We start from the raw sequence: 26,475 nt of genomic DNA, 5'->3' as shown, positions 1-26,475 counted from the left end.
AAAATTTTAGTGTTTTATATGAACCATTTGTTTTTGATGATGGGTTTTCCTTATTGGAAAAGTGTTTCATATTATAATCAGTGGGATAACTCAAAGGAGAGAGAAGATTCTTGTGAAATCAAAATATTTTAAATATAATATTAGTCAATTTTGCTTTATTTCATAGCTGAACTATATCCATAATCCCTCCAGTCAAGATATACAACAGGCAAATCCTTCACTGTAATTTTTATAGTATAGATGGTATATTAAATTTATATCTACCAGAGGGTATTTTATTTTTTATTATTTGTGCTTTTAAAAGCACTTAAATCTCTGAGCTGAACCAGATATACCTCGCAGAGCCTCATTTTTTAATTATCTATTAGCCTAGTTTGTTTTGTTTTTCAGTACTTATTTTATTTTTCAATCTTTTAGAACATAAAGATTAAGAAGATTTAAAAATTGATCATATTACTTGCTTTGTCAAAAATTACTATTAAAATTTCCTAGGAATCATAGTAATCATGGTCCTTTAGGCTTCAAATAATACATGAAAGTCTAAACAAAATTGTATAACCCAAATTTTCTTTTAAAAAAATTTCATATAATTCAATCTTTATTTCATTCCTATTAGTCCAGGCACAGATGTTACAACAGAACTGGATAGCTGGATTGATAAGTTTTGCCTAGATGCTGATGTCTTTGTTTTGGTTGCAAACTCGGAATCAACACTAATGAACACGGTAGGATATAATCATATTACTGTGTTTGGGGTCAGTCAACTAATTGATATTCATTTTAATTCCAAAAAGTGAGTGAAATCCAAATCATGTATTAGAAAGAAATCTAAAATTGGGTGAATGAAAGCATTTGTGTTTCCATAGGACCATAAAGCACAAACCACTCCCACTTTCTACCATTTATCAGGCAAAGCTTTTCATATTTTCAGTTTTGTTACCCTTTTTCAGCTTTACCTGTATATATTGTAGGTTCCAGTTTACCAGGATACACTTTAGACTGCTGTTAAATTTAGATTATCCAGGATATCTGTCTGGATTTTGGGGATTAAACGTAGGGCTTTACACATGATGTTTATGAAAGTACAAGTGCTATCCCAATGAGCCACACTCCCAGCCTAGTCACCTTATCTTGTGTCTATAGATCTCTTCCACAAACACAGAAGAAGTTAAATATTGAAGATTCTTGGTCCTTTGTTTATGGGTTTTTTTGTTTTGTTTTTGGTAGTACTGGGGACTGAAGGACTGAACGTAGGGTGTTGCAAATGCTAGATAAGCACTGAATTACATCTCTAGCCCTTTATTTTTTGGGTTTTTATGTTGAGACTGGTACTTATTAAGTTGCCCAAGGTAGCCTGGAACTTGTGATCCTCCTACCTCAATTCCCTGAGTAGTTGGAGTTACCGGGTACACTACTATATCTTACATTTATGCTGTCTTTTTTTGGGTTGTTTTTGTTTTTTGTTTTTGTTTTTTGGTATTAGGAATTGAACCCAGCAGTGCTTAACTACTGAGTCATCCCCAGCCTTTTTTATTTTTCATTTTGAGACAAGGTCTCTTTAAGTGACTTAGGGCCTCCCTAACTTCTTGAGGCTGGACTTGAACTTGTGATCCTTTTGCCTCAGCCTCCCAAGTTGCTGGGATTGTAGGTGTGTGCCACCATGCATGTAAGTAGTTTACATTATTATTAATAACTCGTAAAAAAGATTTTAGGGCAGCTCAGGAGGCTGAGACAGGAGGATCATGAGTTCAAAGCCAGCCTCAGCAAGGCAAGGCACTAGGCAACTCAGTGAGACCCTGTCTCTAAATAAAAAATACAAAATAGGGCTGGGGATGTGTCTCAGTGTTTGAGTGCCCTTGAGTTCAATCTCCAGTACCAAAAAAAAAAAAAAAATAGATTTTAGGTAGCTTTTGAGAGCATGGATTGTTGTATCCAACAGTTCCAATTATATCTTGCATGTAGTAGAGTCTGATAAATATTGGTTAAATTCAAAAGGACTCGTGGCAAGAGCAATAGCAGTTATCACTTTTGCCTTCTTACATGTTAATTTTCTCATCTTTGAAACATTTAATGTGCATATGGTGTTTTGGGATCCTTTATCAGTGGATGTTGATCATTATTGTATAAATGGTTCAAGTAAAAATTTCAAATATAAATAGAAAGTATCATTTAAAAGTGAATATACTGTTTTTTAAAAAATATTTTTATTTGTAGATGGACACAATACTTTTATTTTTATTTTACTTTTATATGGTGCTAAGGATCAAACCCAGTGCCTCACATGTACTACACAAGCACACTACCACTGACCTATAACTCCAGCCCTACTGTTTGTTTTTAATGTTTTACAGGAGAAACATTTTTTTCACAAAGTGAATGAACGACTTTCCAAGCCTAATATTTTCATACTGAATAATCGTTGGGATGCTTCTGCATCAGAGCCAGAATATATGGAAGATGTAAGTTATTTTTTTCCTGTAAATTTTTAAATACAGTCATGTCTGAGAATACTTTCAATACATACTTGTATGAGAAAAGTATGTCATAGAACATTATAAGAAGTATTCTCTTGTGAAAAGAATATGATTACAGAATACGTAAAGTTGATTAGTGATAGACACCAAAATATTAAACTATTTTGAAGAAAAATTGTTATAAAGTACTATCTAATCATTTCAGTACTTGAGAAACTTTTTTTCTTTTTAACTTTTTATTGAAGTATAAAGTAACAGAAAAATACATAGATAAATCATTTAAGTATCCAGCTCTTTGAATTTCATAAGTTTAAAACTCCTGTGTGAGAGTCCAAATAAAAAAACCACAAGATTCCTAATACCCAGAATCCCCCCTCATAGTCTCTCCTGTCCTCTGTCTTCTCTCCCAAGAATTAAATGCCTAAAATGACTTCTAACACATAGATTAATTTTTCTAGTTGTTCAACTTTATGTGATAGAATTGTATAGTATCTACCTTTGTGTCTGTTTTCTTTTGTTCAACATTGTGTTTGTCCTAGGCATCTGTATTATGTTTATTCTCATTGATATATGGTATTGTATCCTGTAATTATTTTGTTAATAATAAGAGAAAATAAACTGTTTATGTTCTGATTTCAAAATTAAGAGAGCCTCATTTTATACACTCTGATTGCATTTTCCATAGCTCATAAAAAGCAAAAAGCTATAACTGATTATTTTTCTTCTAATTGGGACTATAATGGGGGGGGGTGGTAACTGCGATTGAACTCAGGAGCACTTAACATCTGAGCCACATTTCCAGCCCTATTGTATTTTATTTAGAGACAGGGTCTCACTGAGTTGCTTAGCATCTTGCTTTTGCTGAGGCTGCCTTTGAACTCATCATCCTCCTGCCTCAGCCTCCCAAGTTATAATTTAATGATTTCCATTAAACCATATCAGTCTTTCTTATTTACACACACATACAAAACAGCTTAATTTTAGCCAATTTTTTGTAGCACTTATTTTCTGATTTCAAAGGTATTAATAGCTTCATTGTTGAAAATTTAGAAAATAAAAGAATAATAAGGGCTAGGTGTGGCACCATTTGAGGCAGGAGGCTCACAAGTTCAGGGCCAGCCTCAGCAATTTACCAAGACCCTCTCAGAATTAAGTTTGAAAAAATGATCAGGGGATATAGCTCAAAAGTAAAATATCCCTGGGTTCAGTGTCTAGTAGAAGAGAAGAAAAGGAAAACAAGGAATAAATTAAAATGCCACTGATTTTTATGGGCTTTGCTTCTCTGCTGCTATTATTAATTTTTTTGGAGGAGGGACTGGGAATTGAACTCAGGGGCACTCAACCAATATGCCACATTGACAGGGTCTCAATGAGTTGCTTAACACCTGGATTTTGGTGAGGCTGGCTTTGAACCCAGATCCTCCTGCCTCAGCCTCCCTAGCTGGTGGGACTGGGCATGCATCACTGGGCCCAGCTTGCCACTATTATTAATTATTATTAATTAATATACATCTATATACTCATTATTTTTTGTAATAAAATCATGTATATCCTTAATACAGATTTGACATTTCCATGCCATTAAATATTAACATTTGTCGGCAGTATGTTTTATAATGGTTGTATAATATTTGATGTTTGTATAATATTTGATGTTTTGTTAGAATTTTAAATATATGTTCAAAAGGAAGATCATTAAAAGAAAGATTTCTTGTCAAGTTTGTACTTTATTTATTAAAATATTCTGGATTTATTTAGGTATATGGGACTATTCCTATACTATCATTGTAAATGAAGTATAGTATAGATCTATGTTCATTGGTTATGTTTATTTAAATTATTAGAATTCTTTAATATTCTTTGTAGGTACGCAGACAACACATGGAAAGATGCCTGCATTTCTTGGTAGAGGAGCTCAAAGTAGTGGATCGTTTAGAAGCACAAAATCGTATCTTCTTTGTTTCAGCAAAGGAAGTTCTTAGTGCTAGAAAGCACAAAATACAGGGGATGCCAGAAGGTGGTATGTATTAATAATAGGTTTTCCTTTTAAATATATATATATATATATATATATATATATATATATAAACAATATTATGCTGGAAATCTAGCTGTATACAGTAGTCCTCCTCTTATTACTGTGGTTTCAGTATTCTATGGTCAGATATGGTCTGAAAGTTTTAAATGGAAAATTTTAGAAATAGACAGATCGTTAATTTTAAATTGTGCACTGAATAGTATTTTGAAGTCTGTCCATTCCAGACAACACGGAACATCCTTTTGTTCAAGGTTTCCATACACTACTCAGCCATCTTGGTTAACATGTTGATTGCTTAGTAATCACAGAGCTTATGTTCAAGCAACCCTTACTTAGTAATGACCTAAAGAGCAAAAATAGTTACTGATGCTCGCAATTGACATACACCAGAGAGATGCTATAAAGTGCTTATTTTAAGTGAAAAGTTGATTTAATAAAGAAAAAATATTGTATGCTGAGGTTGTTGTTGCTAAGATCTACATAAGAATTACTCTTCTAACTGAAATTGTGAAGAAGAAAAAGAAATTTGTACTTCCAGCTTCAAAAGTTTCAGCCACAGTGCATGATAAATGCTTGATTAAGGTGGAAAAGGCATCAAATTTGTATATATATGTGTAGATAAAGTTTATATGGGGTTCAGTACTACTTGCAGTTTCAGACATCCCCTAGGGGTCTTGGGACATATTTCTCATGGATAAAAGGGACTGATATATTAGATTTAAAAAAGTCTTTGCCTGTATATTACAGGTGGGGCACTTGCTGAAGGATTTCAGGCAAGATTACAGGAATTTCAGAATTTTGAACAAATTTTTGAGGTAGGAATTTTGTCAATGTATCAAATAATGCAAAACTCCTGAATTGACTGGAGAGTGATTATAACTTCATTTTCACTATCTATCTTTCAATAACCTCTGCTGTTATTTAGTGTAGTTACTGACACAGCAAGTGAAACAAGGAAAGTTGGAAGAAAGGAAGCCCAGCAAAATGGATGATCTGTAAGAATTGAGAATTAAAGATTATAATTTCTTCCTTATTCTTTTTCCTTATGTATCTATAAGTGAGAAAGTTTTTTCATTATTGCTTGTGTTGTGCAATGTATGAAATTCTTGGTGTTCAGTTATTTGAAGCAAGAGCAAACAAATGTAATTGCTGTTGGAAGGAGTAGAGAGCAAAGTGAAAATCATCCTCTCTCTCTTTTTTTTTTTTTTTGATACCATACTATTCATGGAGATATATAGGACATGTTTAATGTCATTTGATAAACTTTTACAACATTTCTAAAGTGTATTGCAACCTATTCATTCTCATTTTGTATCAAATGTTCTGAACAAGTGAGTTAATAGAAAATAATTAAGATACAGCTCCAACACTAGGAATCTGGTGGGAAACTACCAAAGTGTGTGAGTGACTGATGTGTGTATAGTATTGGGGAGAGAAGATAATTAATCTCTTATAGTGTAGGCACTTGAGTATTCAGAGACATTAAAAATCCTACATTTGACTAAAAAGTTCTTAAGATTAATCTTCTAAAAACCTTCCATAGCCCTATTTAATATAGTACTGCATAGATTCCATATCAACTTCTCACTTATGAATGAACACAAAGACTTTAGAATTAGAAATCTGGCATCTGTAATTATTCCTCTTTCTAAGTGGTAATTGCCTTAGTAGGACAGACTTGAAAATTGAATGTGCTTGGCAGAATTTTTAAAATTTTAAAAATTTGCTTATTTTTTCCTTATCTTTAAATTGATAAGAGGAGGAAAGACCTTTAGACATATGAAGACAAAGTGTTTAAGAAAGAAAACTCACTATATGCTACCTTAGTAAAAACTCTACTTTTTCAGAGGTTCCTGCAATATCAGTAGATGTCCTCTCAAGCCAAGCCGTAGGATATACATGGATTCCCAGTTACTCGTAGAATATTGTTTGTTTATTTTCTTTCTTTTTTTTTCCACAAGAGAATTGATACTTTCCTCATGCCTTCCACTTACTTCATCCATGTGGAAAATGTGTTGAGAAGCATGTATTGTTCTGTTTCCTTGTCTGTATTTATTGACAAGGGAAAAAAAAAAAAAAATATATATATATATATATATATATATATATAGTGAATGTTTATAATTCTTTTTTCTACCAAATCATACTATTTTGTCCATTTACATATCTTTCATATTGGTTCATGGTACACCTTTTGCTTTCCCAGAATATCTTGAAGGGGCAGGAAGGAGAGGAATAAAAGATGTGTGTTATAGAGCATTGGTTCCCAAACTAGCTGATTATTAAAATCACATGAGTTACTTTGGAGAACTGCAGGCACCTGAGGTTCCCAGAAATTTTGATCTAGTTGGGCTGGAATTTGCCTAGGAATCTATGTATAGTCAAAGTTCCCCAAGTGATTGCAGTAATCAGGTAGATTTGGGAACTAGTTTCTTATTCTCTCTCTCTCTCTCTCTCTTTCTCTCTGTGTGTGTGTGTATTTATATATTTTGCAGTGCTGGGGATTGAATCTGGGGCTTGAGCATGCTATGCAGGTGCTCCTGTTTTTAGAAGAAAAAAAACAGTTCATTAGAAGAAAAAAGCAGTTTATTTTTGTTGTTTTAGTTACATATTAATAACAAACTATACATATAATAGTATATGATCATCAACTTTTATGTTATTAGGACATCAGAAAATTAACTTAATTGGCATGATTACTATTTTGAATCTCAATCATTAAGTTTTTAAAGGAGCCTATAGGATATTCTGACATGAGGGAATTTAAATTGGTTTATAATAGTATTTTTAACTTTCTGGAAATTAGAGTTTCTAATAAATCTAGGAACTCTATAAGCTGTATATTTTCCCATGGAGATTCATTAGCATATTAGTCTGCCTTTTAATATCCTGCAGATAAATGGGAATAGCAGTTTAGGATACTTTTTAATTAGAAAAAGATTGTTTTTCTTTTTTATATTTATTCATTATTGTGTTTTTGAATCAAAAAATAACATATTTACCAAATAACTTTTCAAGATCTTTTCATTTCTGTCTAGTCTAGCTCTAACATTGTGCTGTTATCTACGAATTTGGATCTTCATTGCTGATATCTAGATTTACTTCATCGAGGAACATAAATTTTATTTTAACCTTTTTCTTTTAAAATTATTTTTATGTTATTATAATTTTGTGGAGCTTAGTTTGGCACATTTATGAGACAGCTATTTAAAATAAAATTCAAGTTGTGTTTTGGTTATTAAAAAATAAGTAGTTTACAATTCAGACATTTACTATTAGGTAATTATTGGTGGTTTTATAGAAGGAAACATTCTGGAATGTTTAACCTTTGTTTTAGATATATATGGGATAGGATACTTAAAATGCATACCACTAATATTTTGAAGATTAGTGAAAATGAATGATGTGTAAATGAGCTTCGCCGTGGGCAAAAGTGAAGGTAGACCAATCAAGAAATGAATGGGCTGAGTTGTCTTTATAAATGAATTTTATTCACGTGCCCTATCCCTAAAGAAGTGAATTGTTCTGTTTTTTATACCTCAAAATACTGGAGAGGGGAGAAAGATTAAAGGCTTTCTATTTGAATGAAATGCATACATAGTTTTAGAGACAGGGCTGAGTCTAAGTTATAAGTAGTACATTTATTTTTTTATTTTTTGTTTTTTTGAGGGTGGGTACTGGGGTTGAGCTCAGGGGCACTCCACTACTGAGCCACATCCCCAGCCCTATTTTGTATTTTTTATTTAGAGGCAGTGGGTTCATTAGCTCCTTGCCATTGCTGAAGCTGGCTTTGAACTTGTGTTCCTCTTGTCTCAGCCTCCCAAGCTGTTGGGATTATAGGCATGCACCACCCGGCCTGGCCAAGTAGTACATTTAATGAGCATGTAACATATTCATTTCAGAATAATAAACATAATACTTCAGTGCCAAGTGAATACCTTTTAAACCTTGAAAGCTATTTATTTTTACAAAGGAGGGACAATAATGAGCTTCAGGATGTAATTAACAATTTGTACTAGCTAAATATATAAACAACTAAATATAATACTTTTACAGAAGTATCCATCTTAGGGAATTGTGATATAACCATAATTCTAAAAAAATCATTGCTGGGTGCAGTGGCAAACACCTGTAATCCCAGCACCTCGGGGGGCTGAGGAAGGAGGATCACAAGTTCAGAACTAGCTTCAGCAATGGTGAGGCACTAAGCAACTCAGTGAGACCCTGTCTCTAAATAAAATACAAAATAGGGCTGGGGTTATGGCTCAGTGGTGGAGTGCCTCTGAGTTCAATCCCTGGCATTCTCCCCTCCAAAAAAAAAAAAATTGTCATAGAAGATAAACATGTCTCCTGTGAAGTATTGTTGTAGGTACTGATGTGGCTCAGGCTAGCATTTCTTAAATTGTTCAGACTGAATGTCTTTTCTACGTAAACCCCTATAGTTTTCAAATGTTGTCACTATAGAATTTGACTTTCTATGAAGTAAAAAAAATGAGTTCAATTGTAATATTATAGTTTGATAAACTTGATGAATCACAGTAAAAATAAATTTAGATCAGTAATATTGCATATATTGAAAATTCAAGCAAAAATTTCACAAATAATTGTGTCCATTACTAAATGTGATGCATTCTGATGTACTTTATTTTTAAAACACTAGTTAATTTGTACAGCTATTGATGGTTTATGAGCTGCAGTTAGCTTGAAGGTGAAACAAATAAGGTATAGGGCATCATTCAGACCAGTGTGCACCACACTGTCATCTAGTGATAATAGTCTTTGAAGTAGCTATAGATATTTTTCTGTAAATAACTTAAAATATTACCTAGGTTGTTAAATATTATTTTTCAAATTGTTGACATTTTACTCTGTAGAAGTCCTTTTTGGTAGCTTTTTGAATCACCATATTACTCAACTAATTTTTTTTTTTTAATGGTATTGGGGATTAAACCCAGGGCCCTGTGCATGCAAAGCAGGCACTCTTCCAACTGAGCTATATCCCCAGCCCTCATATCAACCAATTTTTTAAATTAGTATTCTAATTCAAAACTCATTTAAGAACTTTATAGGTTATATAAGTATGAGAAAAATAAGAGAGATGGATTAGAATTGTATAATATGATCCAAATAGGTAATTCTGATGGGGAAACCTTTTTTAACATTGAAAATATAGTACCATTTATTTTTAAAATGTTAGTCAAACCATGCCACATTACTGTGTAAAAATACACAAAGATAAGAACTTGCTGTTAAAATTCTTTTTACTTTTGAAGCTTTTAATTTTTTTAACCTTTGTAATTTTAAGTTGTGTTTATTGTGTGTTTGTTTTTTTTGTTTTATTTCTACCCTTGTTTCTGTTTTGGTTTAAGTTACAATCAGCAAGTTTTTGTGTTTAAATTCCTGAAAATGTTGTGATGGAATTACAGTAATGTGTTATGGCTTGGGCCCCTCGCAGGAGTGTATCTCGAAGTCAGCAGTGAAAACAAAGTTTGAACAGCACACTATCAGAGCTAAACAGATACTAGATACTGTGAAAAACATAATGGATTCAGTAAACGTGGCAGCAGCAGAGAAAAGGTATGAGTTCATTTTATTGCAACATAAAAATGTTAGTTTTTCTATATCAGACTTTTGTTAAGACTAAGTTTTTAAATTGTAAAATTGTACTATAGTTTTGTGCACTAAAATCAAGTCTTGTGAATTTTACTGATACCTACTTGTGTATATCTTTTTTTTTTTTTTTGATGCTGAGAATTGAAGCCAGGGGTCACTTGACTACTGAGCTATGTCCCTAGTCCTTTTTATTTTTTGAGACAGGGTCTCCCTGAGTTGCTTACAGCTTTCCTAAGTTGCTGAAACTGGCCTTGAACTTGTCATCCTCCTGCCTCACCTTACTGAGTTGCTGGGATTATAGGCATGCACCATCACACCTGGCTACTTGTGTGCTTTTTAAATGTTTGAAAATATGAATATTGATTAATTCTGTGACCTGTTTGAACACATTGTTTATATTTCCTGGATCACTACATTTATGTGTGTGAATTGCGATTTTAGAATGTTTAGTGGTTTTAAAATATCTTTAAAGCAGTGGAAGAACAAATTCTTCAAGCAGAATTTTCTGAAGGATTCCAAATCAGGTGATCCTCTTTTTGCATTCAACCCATGATTCATTCTTGTTTAAAGTTGAAAATGTAAACCTTTAAGTACTAACTGTATTGTTGAAAAGTATAATTCTCACTAACTTGGTATACTTGAAGCAAAGATTAGGATGTTATTAGATATGTTTTCAGAAGTAATGATGTTAAGCCTCAATTGTACTTTTAGTGGGCTTAAGCCAGCTCAAGGAAACATAACAAAGCATCAAAGATTAAAATCCAAGAGGAGGTAAAAAATTGAAATTTTATTCTTTCTGGAAACCCCCTGCCCCCATATCCTATCTAAGTCTATTGTTTGGTTTTAGTACTTTTTTCAGGAATACATGTGTCAAAAGGAGAAAGTGCCCAGTGTATAGAACACAAGGCTGTGAACCCCGAGTCTGATCTCATTCCTGGTGCTGTACCTCTATGTAGCCTTTTTATAATGAGATTGTGTTGTTATAGAAGCCCCTTCCAACTCAAATGCTTTATTATAGTACCCAAAATTTGGTTGCCAGATTGACCTTATTATTTATTTTTTAAAACTATGAGACATCGAACCAAATATAGCATAAAGATGTGATTTGAGGATACTTTGTGTAATATTAACTCTTGGCAACCCTTTAGCAAAGATCTTAAAAGGGTCTCATGCCTTTGGTCTTTGTGCCATGGAGGGATAAACAAACTTCTACGAAATTTCCTATGAAAGGCCAGATAGTAAAATATTGTAAGCTTTCTGAGCTGTACTATCTATCTTGCAGCTGCTCAGTTTTGCAGTTTTAGAGTAAAAGCTGTATATATATATATAAAATAGGCAACTGAGTGAATGTACTGGTATTCTAAGAAAACTTCAACATGAAACTGGCACATGACTGGATTTGTCTTGCCAGGGTACTGTTTGCTGACACTTGTTTATTAAAATCACAGTTGAGTTCTATTTTGACTGTTCATATCTGTGAAGTGTTTAGTGGCTTTGTAGAGTCTTTATCAATCCTTTGTAGGAGTTAGTTTCACATGGGCAGAGAGACAGTGTAGTTTATAGCAAATCCATCATTATAAAATATTTCATGAATGAATGTTAGTTGATGTGTTGAAGCACATGATTTCTTTTTTCCTTGGGTCATGCTTGAGTATCGTTGCTTAATTGCTTTGGGACTCTAGTGTGTCTTGAATGTTAATTGCTCTTCATAATATAATAGGGTTTATTCAATGGAAGAGAGGGAAGACCAAATTGACAGACTGGACTTTATTCGAAACCAGATGAACCTTTTAACTTTGGATGTTAAGAAAAAAATCAAGGAGGTCACTGAGGAGGTAGCGAACAAGGTAACAAAAATGTTACGATTAAAGCTGGTATGCAGAGTAACCTTCATGCATTGATCCCTTGCAAGAAATTTGACCTCAGTTATGACCTAAATTGCCACAAGTTATGTTCAGATTTTCAAGAGGATATTGTATTTCGTTTTTCCTTGGACATATTTTTTGATCATGGTAAAAATGTTAACCCTTACCTTAAAAACAGTATGATACTTTTTCTCATTTTTTTGAGTAGTTGGTAATCTCGTTTTAATTTTTTAACTCTAATTTTTTAATATTCTCAGGTTTCGTGTGCAATGACAGATGAAATTTGTCGACTGTCTGTTTTGGTTGATGAGTTTTGTTCTGAGTTTCATCCAACTCCAAGTGTATTGAAAGTATATAAAAATGTGAGTTAAAGTGTAATTAAAAAGTTGTTATGAGATGCTTTCATCATCATCTTTTGTATTCATTTATTTTATTGGTTTGGCCATTTCAATATCTTCTTGGCAGTTACTATACAAGCTATTATAACGCATGTGCACTGGTAATGAATGTAAACTATTTTGCACAGAAAACTGTACTGAGTGGGGCTGGGGCTGTAGCTCAGTAGTGGAGTGCTTGCCTGACATGCATGAGGCCTTGAGTTCGACCTCCAGCACCACATAAAAAATTGAAAAAAAATCTTAAAAGTTGTTTAATATTAAAAAAAAAAAATTTAAATGTGTTTTTAAAAAACTGTAACGAGGGGCTGGACTGGGATGTAGGTCAGTTGTAGAGCATATACTTAGCAAGTGTGAAGTCCTGGGTTCCATCCCCAGCATCAAATAAAAAACCCACAGAATTTATCCTCAAACATTTAAGTCTTTATAAAATCTATATACTTTCTGGAGAAAAAAATAACATGAACATCTACCATTGTTAACAGGAGTTAAATAAGCACATAGAAGATGGTATGGGAAGAAATTTGGCAGATCGGTGCACCAGTGAAGTCAATGCCTCAATGCTTCAATCCCAGCAAGAAATTATTGGTAATATTTATATCTACAATATCATGTGTGGTTTTGTTTTCTTTCTTTCTTGGTAAACGGTTTGTTTTCCTTTGTATATTCTTTGAAGGTCAAACATTACTGTTTCTTAAAATAAATGTAATAAAATTTTCTTCTTTCCAGAAAATTTGAAGCCATTACTTCCAGCTGGTATACAGAATAAACTTCATACATTGATCCCTTGCAAGAAATTTGACCTCAGTTATGACCTAAATTGCCACAAGTTATGTTCAGATTTTCAAGAGGATATTGTATTTCGTTTTTCCTTGGGCTGGTCTTCCCTTGTTCATCGATTCTTGGGCCCCACAAATGCTCAGAGGGTATTGCTTGGATTATCAGAGCCTATCTTTCAGGTATGTATCTTTGATTTTACCAATTGAGACTCCCTTTTCTTATTTTACTTGTGCAATTTTCTCTACTCAAACTATCTTCTGCAAATCTGCATGTTTATAAGCTAATATCTATCTCTAACAGCCGTTTGAGTATGCATTATAAGGGAAAGCCAATTCCAAAGTGTTTACCCAGTACTCTTTTATATATATATATATATATATATATTTATATATTGTTGTTGTCAATGGACATCCATCTATCTATCTATTCATTGTGCTGAGGATTGAACCCAGGGCCTCATACCACTGAACCACAACCCCAGCCCCTACCTAGTACTCTATTATAGATAGTTCTATGTTTACTTTTGAAACTTTTAAAGGATTTTTTAAAAAGATTTCGTTTTCAGACTTCACATGAATTGGAATAAATGCAAACACTTCAAAAGAAAAACTTACAAATTTAATAGTTTTAATAATTTTTAAGAAAATTTATGAAACTGTAAAACCATCACTGTTATCCCATTTTAGAACATTTCTGTCATCCCAAAAGGATCCCATATGCCAATTAGTCAGTCATCATTCCTACCTCAAGCCATACCCCAACTCCTCTGTATGGTTTTATATACAATACAATTTACATTTAATACCAGTGCACAAGAGATTTATCAGTTTGTTCAGCCAACAAAACACTGAAATAGCAAACTGCTAACTACTAAGAGGACAAAATAGGGCTGGGATGTGGCTCAAGCGGTAGCCTGGCATGCGTGCGGCCCGGCTTTGATCCTCAGCATCACATACAAACAAAGATGTTGTGTCCGCCAAAAACTAAAAAATAAGTATTAAAATTCTTTAAAAAAAAGGCGGGGGGGACAAAATAAAGTGAGGAAAATGCCTTAAACAATTTTTTTTTGGTTCTAGAGTTTGAACTCAGGGGCAATCTGCCACCGAATTATGTCCCCAATATTTTTTATTTTTTATTTGGAGATAGGGTCTCACTGAGTTGTTTAGGATAGCCTTGAACTTGAGATCTTTCCTTCCTGAACCTCCCAAGTTGCTGGGATTATAGGCATGCACCAACACATCCTGCTTTCAGAATAATTTTTTAACTATAATATATATATACACACACACACACATTTATATACACTTGGAGGGGGATGTAGCTTGAAACAAAATTCAGTCATTATTCCTATCTCTAGCCCTACCATTAATCACCTAATTATATATCAAGGGATACGGATTTGCCCTGTCTGGGTATTTCCTGTGAATGGAATCATGTAACACATGGCCTCGTATGACTGGTTTATTTCATTTAGTATAATATTTTCAAGGTTTTTCATTATTATATTGTTATAGTATGTATCACTATTTCATTCCTTCAAACGGCCAAGTTATATTCTGTTTTAGATAAAACATTTATCCATTCATCAGTTGAACATCAGGATAGGTAGTGCTTTAGGCCCATTAGGAAAAATGCTGCTATGAACAAGCATGTATCTGTTTTTAGGTGGACATGTGTTTTCACCTTTCTCGAGTATATATCTAGGTGTAAAATTGCTGGACCACCATGCAAATTTGTGTTTGACTTTCTGAGGAATTGCCACACGGCTTTCCAAAATGGTTCCACCATTCCCACCAGCAGTGTATGATGGTTCTAGTTTCTCAGAATATTTGTCAACACTTGTTATTGTCTTGTCTTTTTTAATTCTGGTGGATGTGAAGTGGTACCTCATAATGCTTTTGATTTGTATTTCCTTTAATGATTAACTTATAAACTATTCATATACCTTCTTTTGTGACATGTCTATTCAAATCTTTTATTCTTTTTTAAATTTTTTTTTTTTTTAGTTGTCAATGGATCTTTATTTATATGTGGTGCTGAGAATTGAGCCCTATGCCTCTCACATGCCAGGCAAGTGCTCTACCACTGAGCCATGACCCCAGCATCTCCACCCCCTTTTTTTTTTTTTTTTTTGGTATATACTGGGGATTAGACCTTGGAGTGCTTAACTACTGAGCTACATCCCCAACACTTTTTATTGTTTATTTTGAGACAGGGTCTAGCTAAGTTGCTGAGGCTGACTTTGAACTTGGGATCTTCTTGCCTCAGCCTCCTGAGTCACTGGGATTACAGGCAAGCACCACATGCCCAGCTTTTATTCATTTTTTAATTGTATTGATTTGTATTGAGTTTTAGGAATTCTTTATATATTTTGGATAAAAAGTGCTTTAATCACATACGTAATTTCCAAATGTATTTTTCCAGTCTCTGGTTTGTCTTTTAATTTTCTTTGGTTTATTTTGTTTTGAAGTCCAACTTTTTTTTTTTTTTTTTCTTTTTTGAGGATTGTTTTATGATGTGAGAGATTTGGGGGGTTTTTTTGGTTCTAGGAATTGACCTGGGGCTGTGTGCATACTGTGAACATGCTCTATCCTACTGAGTTACATTCCAGCCCTTTTTTTACAAAAAGGTTTTAATTTCTATTGAGAATTATTGTTATAGGTAGACTCCATTGTATATTATGAAAATTTATTGTTGTTTACTATATCATTTGGTCCATGTTATAGAAAATAATTTTTAGTCAGTTTTAATTTTTTTTTCATGTTTATAGTATACTCATTATTTGGGGTCATTTTTTAAAATTGTTTCGCTACTATGATTTTAAAATAAATTTTAAAATCTTATAAATGTGACTATTTCATTTATACTTACTTCTTTAACTATAATAATCTCTTTTTTCCTCCTAAATTTATCAGCTTCCTAGATCATTAGCTTCAACTCCCACTGCTCCCACCAATCCAGCAACACCAGATAATGCATCACAGGAAGAACTCATGGTTACCTTAATAACAGGATTAGCTTCTCTTACATCTAGAACTTCTATGGGCATCATAGTTGTTGGAGGAGTGGTAAGAAATGTTATTTTTAGTATAATTAAAATTGAATTCGTGCAAAGTTGCCTATTAGATCATGAAAAGAAAGATTTTTTGTATTTTCAGGTCCATAAAGCAATAAGAAAATAAATAGGCTAAAAGTAATAAATGAAGAGTTTCACAAGTCTAATCTTAAATTTTAAAAATACATAAATGCTTAGGAAAGAACTGTTATCATCTGGGCAGCTCCATCTACTTGTCTGTCTCTCTGTCTGTCTGTTTATCTGACATTGGTGGGGATTAACCCCTGGACCTTACACACGTACTAACCGGGTGCTCTACTACTGAGTTGCATACATTCCCACCATGTCCGATGTTTTAAAACAATGCTTCTTTATTACTTTCATACCACAGCAGACAAAAAAATGATATTTGTGTGATGAGGTAACAATAAAAGATTGTAGATCAGTGGAGAACAAAAAAAGAAAAAAGGGAAGATCAGGTGCTTTGTTTAGTCTCCTCTGAATACCAAGGGAATCTTGTTTTAAAGTATTAAACATTATTATAGTAGTAGTTCTTACATGTTAAAAATTTATATATATCATTAACAGACATATATGTGGTTGTTTTGGTTTTTAAATCTCTGACCTAAATTTAAAAATTTATATAATTTTTTATTGCATCAACTTAAAATATTACAGGTTTTGAATGCTCTTCCTGATATATATGTGTTGATCCCTTTTCCACCTGATTGTCTTTTGGTAACTTCAGATTTTCTTATAGAAAAGGAATATGCATTTTTAGAAACTAGGTACAATTCAGGGATCTTTAGGGACCCCACAGGCATTTTAATATTTTCTCCCAACTGGCATTTTTTATTTTTAGAGTAAGCTGTAACTTTATCTTACAGATATGGAAAACTGTAGGCTGGAAACTCATATCTGTTTCATTGAGTATGTATGGAGCTTTGTATCTTTATGAAAGGCTAACCTGGACTACACATGCCAAGGAGAGAGCCTTTAAACAGCAGTTTGTGAACTATGCAACTGAAAAACTGCAGATGATTGTTAGTTTCACAAGTGCAAACTGTAGCCACCAAGTACAACAGTAAGTGGAAATATGCATCTTTCTTTTTTTTTTTTAATTAATTTATTTTTTATTCTAGTTTGTTATATATGACAGCAGAATGCATTACAATTCACATTACACATATAGAGCACAATTTTTCATATTTCTGGTTGTATATAAAGTATATTCACACCACTTGTGTCTTTAATGCATCTTTCTTTTTTAAAAAACATTCTTTGAAATATGACATATATGCAAAGAATGAACATCTTGAAATCACCAACAAGGTGGAAAGATAGAATGATACTAAACCTCACTTCTGCCCATTCCCCTTCCAATCACTATTCTCACCATTCTTCTGATAGATTAGATTTGAACATTTGGAAATTGGTATATAGGAAATCCCAAGAACTCTGCTGGGCTTTCAAAAGATAGTTCTTTAGCAGATTTATTCTGAATTTATATTCCTGTGCTTCAAATATTTGTGGTTTCTTAATTATGAAAACTGAATGAATTATTAGCATTTAACAAGTGGGCTTAATGATGAGCAGATTCCTGATTTTATAATAGACATAATATTGTGTTTATTCTTATAATTCAAACTTGTTAGTCTAAATGTATTATTTTTTAGATCTCAAGAAAATTTTATTACAACATAATAAACAAATATCTAGGTCTATCCAGTTTCTGTTTTTCTACATCTTGAATATTTATTTCATTGATTTAAAGTATATGGAACTCCCCTTAGGTCAAGGCACAATATTATGTATTTGGATGTAATTGAGAGCAAAATTAAAAGCTCAATATAGTTGCAGTTTAATGAAAGAGAACATGCACATAATTATAATACAAGTGAAAGTGATAGGTAGTGTGAGAAAGAAAAAGCATTCTTGAAATGTGGGGCTCAAGCATTTACTTAAAGCATGAAAGATAGTGGATCAGTATCTTTACTAAAGGATTGATAGCAAATGAGATTTGAACATTCACAAAAGTAAGATCAGACAGAAAATAATGCAAGTCAGAAGTAAAAAGAGAGAAAAAGGGGCTGGGATGTAGCTCAGTGGCAGAACACTTGCCCCTTACATGTGAGGTACTGGTTCAATCCTCAGCACCATATAAAAATAAATAAATAAATAAAGTTTCATCTACAACTAAAAATATATATAAAAAAAATAGAGGAAAGGGATGTTATCAGGAACATGAAAAGAAAATGTCAGTGTGGCAGATGTATAAGGAAGATACAGGTGAAGGTAACAACCCTAGGACAGGGCCCTGCTAGTACAGGGCTTGGGATTTGGATAATTAAGAATCCTGGGAGTGGGCTGGAGTTGTGGCTCAGTGCTAGAGCGCTTGCCTGGCATGTGTAAAGCCCTGAGATCAATCCTCAGCACCACAATATAAATTTAAAAAATTTAAAAAGATCCATTAACAACTAAAAAAAAAAAAAAAAGAATCCTGGGAGTGATACTGATAACTTAGCTCTACAACAAATAATTTTGCAGTGATATGATATGGTATATGAAATGGTTTAGACTATGGAAACAAGAATTACAACAAAGTTATATCTGTTTCAGACATAAAATTAAAGTCTTAACATAATTAAAGCTGTAGAAAATAGAACATGGAGACCGCATAGTTCAAGGAACTTGTTCATCCATCCATTCATTCATCAAATATTTTTTTGAGGTCTTATTTTATATGATAGCTTTAATTTTAATTTATTTTTATTAGAAGATCTTTTCTCTAATGAAGATACCTGGACCTAAAAAGGAAATTTTATTCATAAAAATAATGTTAATGTAGCTTTCTATTCTCATTTTTTTTCTTATTACTGAATATTAAACCCATGGAGCTACATCTCAAGCCTTTTTTTGTAATACAAAGGCTAGCTTTGAACTTTCAAAGCTGGGTAGCTGGTATTACAGGCATGTGCCACCATGCCTTGCTTTTTTTTTTTGAATTATCAGGCATTGATTTATTTCCTACCATTTTGATAATTATGCAGTTATGGATAATAAAGCTGAGGATAACTTGATCTTTCTTTTTTAGAAGACTTTACATTACAATGGAGGCAATCTCAAATAATTAGTTAAAATATACTAGGTGAATATTAATATTTATAGTAGTAAAAGAATGAAACATGCTCTATTTGTCTGATACTGGGATTTGGTGGAGTGGAGAAAATGGGGATAAAAAAGACCAGGGAAAGGATGAAGATGCACAGGAGAATAGTTGCACAGAAAAATGAGTAAGTTAGTTAACTGTGTTCTGTAGGTGCACACACATCAGAAATACTCCTGATTGGAAAAATATAAACACTGTGTTTACTAAAGCTAATGTATTAACCAGCATTCAAATTAGATTTAACCCTTTAGTTTTGGAAGCATGATTAAGTTTAAAATATGATTTACAGTATTTTCACTTAACTTCGTAATAGTTCATAGAAATTTTTTCTTTCTCAGTCTCAATTTTTTTTTTTTTAACTGGGCAAGAGAATAGGTTTATTGTGCTTCTGAAGAAGTACAGCCTTCTTTTGCCTGTTGATAGCTCATTTGAATTCACAGCCATATAGCAGAGGTAATATTATGTCTTTGAGCATTTATTTGTCTAGAGGCCAGATAAAATTAAGCTTACAGTTATAGTAAGTTTACAGGTGCCATATCTTCCCTCATATCATTTGTAGCGCAGTATTCTTTGATTCTTTTTTTAAATTTTTTTTTAGATATACATAAAAGTAGATTTTTTTAGATATACATCAAAGTGGAGTGTATTTTTATATAAATACATGGAGTATAACTTCCCATTTTTGTGGTTGTACATGATGTGGAGTTACACTGGTCATGTGTTCATATATTAACATAGGAAAGTTATGTCCGATACATTCTACTGTCTTTCCTATTCCCATTCCCCTCCCTTCCCTTTATTCCCTTTTGTCTAGTTCAGTAAACTTCTATTCTCCCCGCCCCCTTATTGTGTGTTAGCATTTGCGTATCAGAGAGTATAAGGCCTTTGGTTTTTTGGGATTGGCTTATTTTATTTGGCATGATATTCTCCAGTTCCATCCATTTATTGGCAAATGCCATAATTTTATTCTTTATGGCTGAGTTATAGTCCATTGTGTATATGTGCCACATTTTCTTTATTCATCTATTGAAGGGCACCTAGTCTTTGTTCCATAGTTTAGCTATTGTGAATTGAGCTACTATAAACATTGGTGTGGCTATGTCACTGTAGAATGCTAATTTTAAGTCCTTTGGGTATAACCAAAGAATGAGATAGCTGGGTCAAATGGTGGTTCTATTCCAAGTTTCCTGAGGAATTTCCATACTGCTTTCCATAGTGATTGCACCAATTTGCAGTCCCACCAGCAATATATGAGTGTACCTTTTCCCCCACATCCTCTCTAATACTTATTATTGCTTGTATTGTTGATAATTGCCATTCTGATTGGAGTGAGTTGAAATCTCAGTGTAGTTTTTTTTTTTAATACCTTTATTTTGTTTGTTTATTTTTATGTGATGCTGAGGGTTTAACCCATGGCCCCACACGTGCTAGGCAAGTGCTCTACCACTTAGCCACAACCTCAGTGTAATTTTAATTTGCACTTCTCTAATTAGTAGTGATGTTGAACATTTTTTCATATATTTGTTAATCATTTGTATTTCTTCTGTGAAGTGTGCGTTCACTTCCTTTGCCCATTTATTGATTGGGTTATTTGTGGTTTTGGTGTTAAGTTTTTTGAATTCTTTATATATCCTAGAGGTTAATGCTTTGAGGTGTAGGTGGCAAAGATTTTCTCCCATTCTATAGGCTCTCTCTTTGCATTCTTGATTCTTAATGATTTAGATGTTGTTTTATAACTTTTCTTCTGATTATGAAAACTTTACATTGAAGCTCCCTCATTTTAGAAGATGTTCATGGTTACTAATTTATTTTTTAATTTTAAGAGAAATGGCTACGACTTTTGCTCGCCTGTGCCAACAAGTTGATATTACACAAAGACATCTGGAAGAAGAAATTGCTAGATTAACCAAAGAAATAGATCAGTTGGAGAAAATACAAAACAATTCGAAGTTCTTAAGGTATTTAAACTTTTATTCTCAAAAATGTGAATATTTAGTGGTCTCATTACCAAAATGTAATTATATAAAATCATGAATGATTTATAAAATTTTGAACTTTCTGTGTTTAAATTAAGATCTTCTATATTTAATTTCATGTTTAGTAATTTCAATATAAGTTTTTTTCAACAAGAGAGAATATCTGAATTAAAAGGAATTTTATAGATCCAAATTTACTCTGTGTTAGGCCAAATTAGTCCCCTTTTAGAACAGAAGTTCTGTAATTTAAAGTGAATTTTTAGTCCATTATGGTCAAGACCATAAATTCTGTTCTCATTGGGGATTATTGGGTATATTTAAATCTGAAGCAACAAAAATAAACTAGTTTTCTGATAAAATGTATGTTTCTGGTTTGATGTTTTAATTATGGATTGTTTGAGATCTAATATAACTTCCTTTTGGGGCAAGACTGGAAGTGTCACTGTCGGGTTTATACTTAGAAGTTTGTACTTTTAGCTTTCTTATTTATTAGCTAACCTGCCAGCGTGTCTGGGAAAATTGTTAAGCACCATCTAAAAATGCTATCACTACTTCCAGGGAACATACAGTTGCCTATGCTTAGAGTAGCTTAGTAGCCCCTATTTACAAATTGCAGGAACTCTCTTTGTAACCAGAATTGTGGGAACATATATTTGTCATAGACCACATAATAATGTTTTAGTCAATGACAATGTACATATGTAGTGGTAGTCCCATGATTTCATAATGCAACTGAAAATTTCTATCCCTGATATCATAGCCATCCTAAGGTCATAATATATAACACATTACTCATGTGTTTGTTTATACAAATATTAATCCTTATGTTATAATTGTCTACTGTATTCAGTACAGATTTTTAGCCTAGAAGCTGCAGTAGGCCATGCCCTATAGCCTAAATGTGTGGTAGGCCATTGCCCAATCTGGGGTTGTATAAATAAGCTCTGATGTTCACACACAAAAAAATCAAGTATTGATAAATGATGTACTTCTTAGAGAGTATCCCAGTTATGCAAGGCATGCTTCTATGCAGAGTCTCCATTGTTAATAGATGAGGCTCAACCATTTAGGTAGAATTTAATTTAACTTGCCTAATGCTTCAGCACAGTGGCCTGAAGAAGTATATTCAATGGCGTTTATGGCGTATTTACATTTACTCAGTGTGATCTCAGTCATGGTGGGCAGAAACAAAACAAGACCCCCTTCCTCTCTAAAGTAGAGAATAAGCAGGCACCCACCCAGTGAATTCGTGCTCTGGCATAGCTTGTGAATGGGAGGTATAAGTCTATTTCTCTGATAGTTTTAGTTACAGTTTTCCTCTATTACTATAGGTGATTTTATTGCATCAAGTGTGATACTAGTGTTGAGAAAATATTTTTGGTCTATCACGGCCCAGGAACATATACCAGCTTCTCTGCATGTACATAGAATGACTTATTCAGTATTTTGTGCCTTACTTACAAGGAGATTTCAAAGACAGTCATAACTGTATGTGACTTAAGATGTAATTCCTATGTAAGATGATATAACTCCATTGTCTTCTTATATTCCAAATCTCTTTCTTTATAAGTTTTTCTCTTTTATCTCAGTAAAGCTGTTTTTAGGTCCTAGACATTGAATTCTGCATTCATTGTGAAGTTTCAGTGGCATATAACAATGAATATTCTGAAAAGGGTGGGTAACAGTCAAGGAGTTCCAAGGAACCTAATAATAGCTGATTAGCAAGTTTTTCTTTTTAAGATTGGCTAGAATGAGGCATTTTTCTCATTGACCTTTATGATAATTAAAGTGTTTTTTTTTTTTTTTTTTTAACTAGAAATAAAGCTGTTCAGCTTGAAAATGAGTTGGAGAATTTTACTAAGCAATTTCTACATTCAAGCAATGAGGAATCTTAAACAATAGAGGTTGCTTTGGTGAACGTCATGGGAGGAAATGGAACCTGGAAGATTGGGAGAGTTGTTATTTTTATGAAATGACTTCAATATGAATTATACTATAACTAAGTGGCAAATCCCTGTGTAGATTCTGGTAATGATCTATCCCAGGGTGTTTGCATTTCAGAAAAGTGTTAGGATATGTTCTTTGTTTTAATTTGGGATAAAGACTAAGTTTTTTGTGTTAAATAATGAATTAGTTAAAAACAACAGAATCAACTTTGTGACCCCTGAGGGGTGGGTCCTTGAGCTCTTTAATTGGGGCTTTCTTTGTTTTTGATTCTGAAAAACTCTGCTTCCTGGTATCCAGGAGTTAGAGAGTGATCCTTTCATCTTCTTTCTCAAAACTAATTTTTTGATGCCTTCTTTAATGGGAATAGTCAACTTTTTGTTTTGTTTTGTTTTATAAGCTCCATTGCTCTAACCTCCAAGGAGTGTGGAATGTTCTTGAGTGTCCTATTTATGCAGGTTACAATCATTCTTGCCATCATGGCAAGTATGTAAACCACTAATAAATATGCTGTTTTTACCCCTTCTTTTATTCCCATTAAAACTGATGTTATAAATTTGTTATTATAGTCACTTATAAAAGTATCTGAGTCTAAATAGTTTCTTTATGTTTTCTAAGAAATATTTTCAACTTTGCTCCAGTTAGGAGTCCAGTAAGGAAAGCTTTTCTATCTTAGTTGGAGGAATAGAGTTTGATGTGATGAAAATAGCCAAAGATATAGGAGGTCTGCATTTTGGCTGATAACAGTAATGTTTAAAAGCTATTCTTCAGAAGGCACTTGCCTAAGGTAACTGCTGGATTATCCCCCACTGGAAGCTTTTACTTGTATTTAAGATATGAATTTGCTATGGCTCCATTAAAAATTAATACTGTAATTTTTTTACCTTAATGAAATGTTCATGGATTCAAGTATTATATCTGCTTCTGTATGAAAAACTGATTGAAACTTATATGGGAATATTTTTAAATGACATCATTCTGGGATCTTGCTGTAAAAAATAAAGATCAGCATCACCTAGACGCTTGTTAAAATACAAATCCCTGGGAACATAGTGCATTTGGCCAGGTATGGTTTGATTCTTTTTTGTGGGAGGGTAACATTTCAGCTTTTTTTTCTTACATTAATACTCGATACTTCTTTCCTGTGCCTTTTAAGGCTCCTGAATACTAGTTGGTCTTTTCACAACACATAACTCTATTTTTCAAGATATTTGAAGGAAACAATAACATAATTTAGGCCATAGAAGCCTTTCCAAAACATTTGTTATGCAAGTCAGATATTAGGATGCATTATTCAAATTTAAATACAAGTGACTATTAGTTTTTACCATTTTTTGCTGATTTATAACCCCAGAAATGGTACAGGCAACCAAGTGGAATTAGGTGACAACTATAACAATTAGGTTTCTAAGATCGGGTACTTACTGCTAATTTAGATTACAAGTTATATGAAAGTACTTGAATTGTTGGTATTACTTCATTAATACAATACAGTGGTTCTTAAAGTTTGGTCCCTGGATCATCAATATCACTTCTGAGCTTATTATAAATATAGATTCTCAGGTCTCAATCCAGACTATAAAATCAGATACACTACATTTGGGGCCCTAGCAATTTTTTTCCTCTGTTACTGTATTATAGTTGTACATAATAGCTGAGCTCATTTTGACATCATTCAGGCATGGAATTTACTCCATTTTAGTCCTTGGTTTCCCTACTTTTCCTCCCTCCTCCTGTTAACCTTCCTTTACTCTACTGGGCTACCTTTCACTCATTTACTTTTAATTGGTGCTTTATAGATATAAATAAGGTGGCGTTCACTGTGGTCTGTACATGAACAGTGTAATTTTGTTCCACATTTCCTTCTCTTTGTTGTCCTTCCTCCCACTCAATTGCCTCCTACTCTGCTGAGCTGCTCTCTATGGTATCCTAGCCCTTACCCCCACTTTTCCCTTACTTTACTATAGCTTCCATATAGGAAAGAAAACATTAGACATGTGATTTTCTTCAGTCTGGCTTATTTCATGTAGCATGTTGTTCTTCAGTTACATCCATTTACTGACAAATGCCATAATTTTATTCTTCATGGCTGAGTAAAACTCCATTGTGTGTATATATACCTCATTTTCTTTTAACCATTTCATCTATCGAAGAGCACCTGGGCTGATTCCCTATCTTGCCTGTTGTGAATTGTGATGGTATAAACTGATGGCTGTATCACTCTAGTAACCCAGCAATTATTTTAACAAGCCCTCCAGGTGATACTGATGTTTACAATAAAGTTTGGGAGCCGCTAGTATATTGTTCTGGTATAGTAAGTTTTCCCATCACTAGTTTGAATGTAGTTTCACCTAATCAAGTTTGAAAATGTATGACTTGGAAATGAAACACTAAAATAAAGAAAACAACTCTTATGCTTAGATATAAGTGCATTGATGACAAGACCGTGAATTAAGTTATGTAATTATGACTGGTATAGTTCAGTTATTACACATATACTTGATTATTTGTGTGTTTGCAGGATTATTTATTAAACTTTGTATAATCTTAAACTTCTTACAAAACATTTTTATGAGTATGCAATCTTGTAAGGTGAAAATAAAACCTGTTTGCCAGATAGCTGATAAGTGTAGCATTTATACTAGTATTTAGTGAGAGTTAATCTTTCATTCTTAATCATTTTTAATCATGATAGACATACAAGATTATCTTGCAGTGACGGGCACTTATGATTGCATTACTGTTTAGTTCCCCTGGCCAGATATTGAAAAGGTAAGTAAGATGCCATAGACCACCACTGGGGGCATATTTTGAGGGTTTTTTCCATATGGGATGTGCAATTTACAGGTACTTAGTATTATTCCCTGGACAAATAGAACTAACATTCTCAATTTTCTCAGTAATCTTCCCTTAAAGCTGTGATGAGATAAAAGAAAGTAAAAAACATGTTTTAATCAGTACTATAAGTAGACTTGGTTATATAAAAATTATACAAAATGGAATTAAATTATCATGGAAGGAGTTCTAGGGGAAACAATTACTTTTGCTCTTTAATGATAATCTGTGGCCTTTGAACAATAAGCTAGAAGTTTACAATGCTAAAGGATACGTGAGCGGCACTCTTCCTTGCTTCTGCAGCCTGTTCATTTTTTTAAAGTTGGCTATG

General features: G+C 33.1%; 1 protein-coding gene across 3 annotated transcripts in view; it reads left to right on the top strand.

Annotated features, from left to right (window-relative positions):
- Window positions 1–25,736, top strand: part of Mfn1 (mitofusin 1) — a 37,626-nt gene extending 11,890 nt beyond the window's left edge. For all 3 annotated transcript variants that reach the window (XM_071615451.1, XM_027942213.2, XM_071615450.1), the window contains exons 6-18: window positions 617–725; window positions 2,352–2,459; window positions 4,341–4,494; window positions 5,260–5,327; window positions 9,968–10,089; window positions 11,846–11,972; window positions 12,248–12,352; window positions 12,871–12,973; window positions 13,115–13,344; window positions 16,081–16,233; window positions 17,108–17,304; window positions 21,213–21,347; window positions 23,182–25,736. In XM_071615451.1, the coding sequence (XP_071471552.1) occupies window positions 617–725; window positions 2,352–2,459; window positions 4,341–4,494; window positions 5,260–5,327; window positions 9,968–10,089; window positions 11,846–11,972; window positions 12,248–12,352; window positions 12,871–12,973; window positions 13,115–13,344; window positions 16,081–16,233; window positions 17,108–17,304; window positions 21,213–21,347; window positions 23,182–23,260 (1,690 nt within the window). In that variant the 3' untranslated portion in view covers window positions 23,261–25,736. The remainder of the gene's footprint in view (window positions 1–616; window positions 726–2,351; window positions 2,460–4,340; window positions 4,495–5,259; window positions 5,328–9,967; window positions 10,090–11,845; window positions 11,973–12,247; window positions 12,353–12,870; window positions 12,974–13,114; window positions 13,345–16,080; window positions 16,234–17,107; window positions 17,305–21,212; window positions 21,348–23,181) is intronic.
- Window positions 25,737–26,475: the final 739 nt, after the last annotated feature.

The sequence above is a fragment of the Marmota flaviventris genome, chromosome 8 (genome assembly GCF_047511675.1).
Source record: "Marmota flaviventris isolate mMarFla1 chromosome 8, mMarFla1.hap1, whole genome shotgun sequence".
Lineage (NCBI taxonomy): Eukaryota > Metazoa > Chordata > Mammalia > Rodentia > Sciuridae > Marmota > Marmota flaviventris.
The sequence above is the reverse complement of the archived record's forward strand: the minus strand, read 5'-3'. Positions and strand labels throughout refer to the sequence as shown.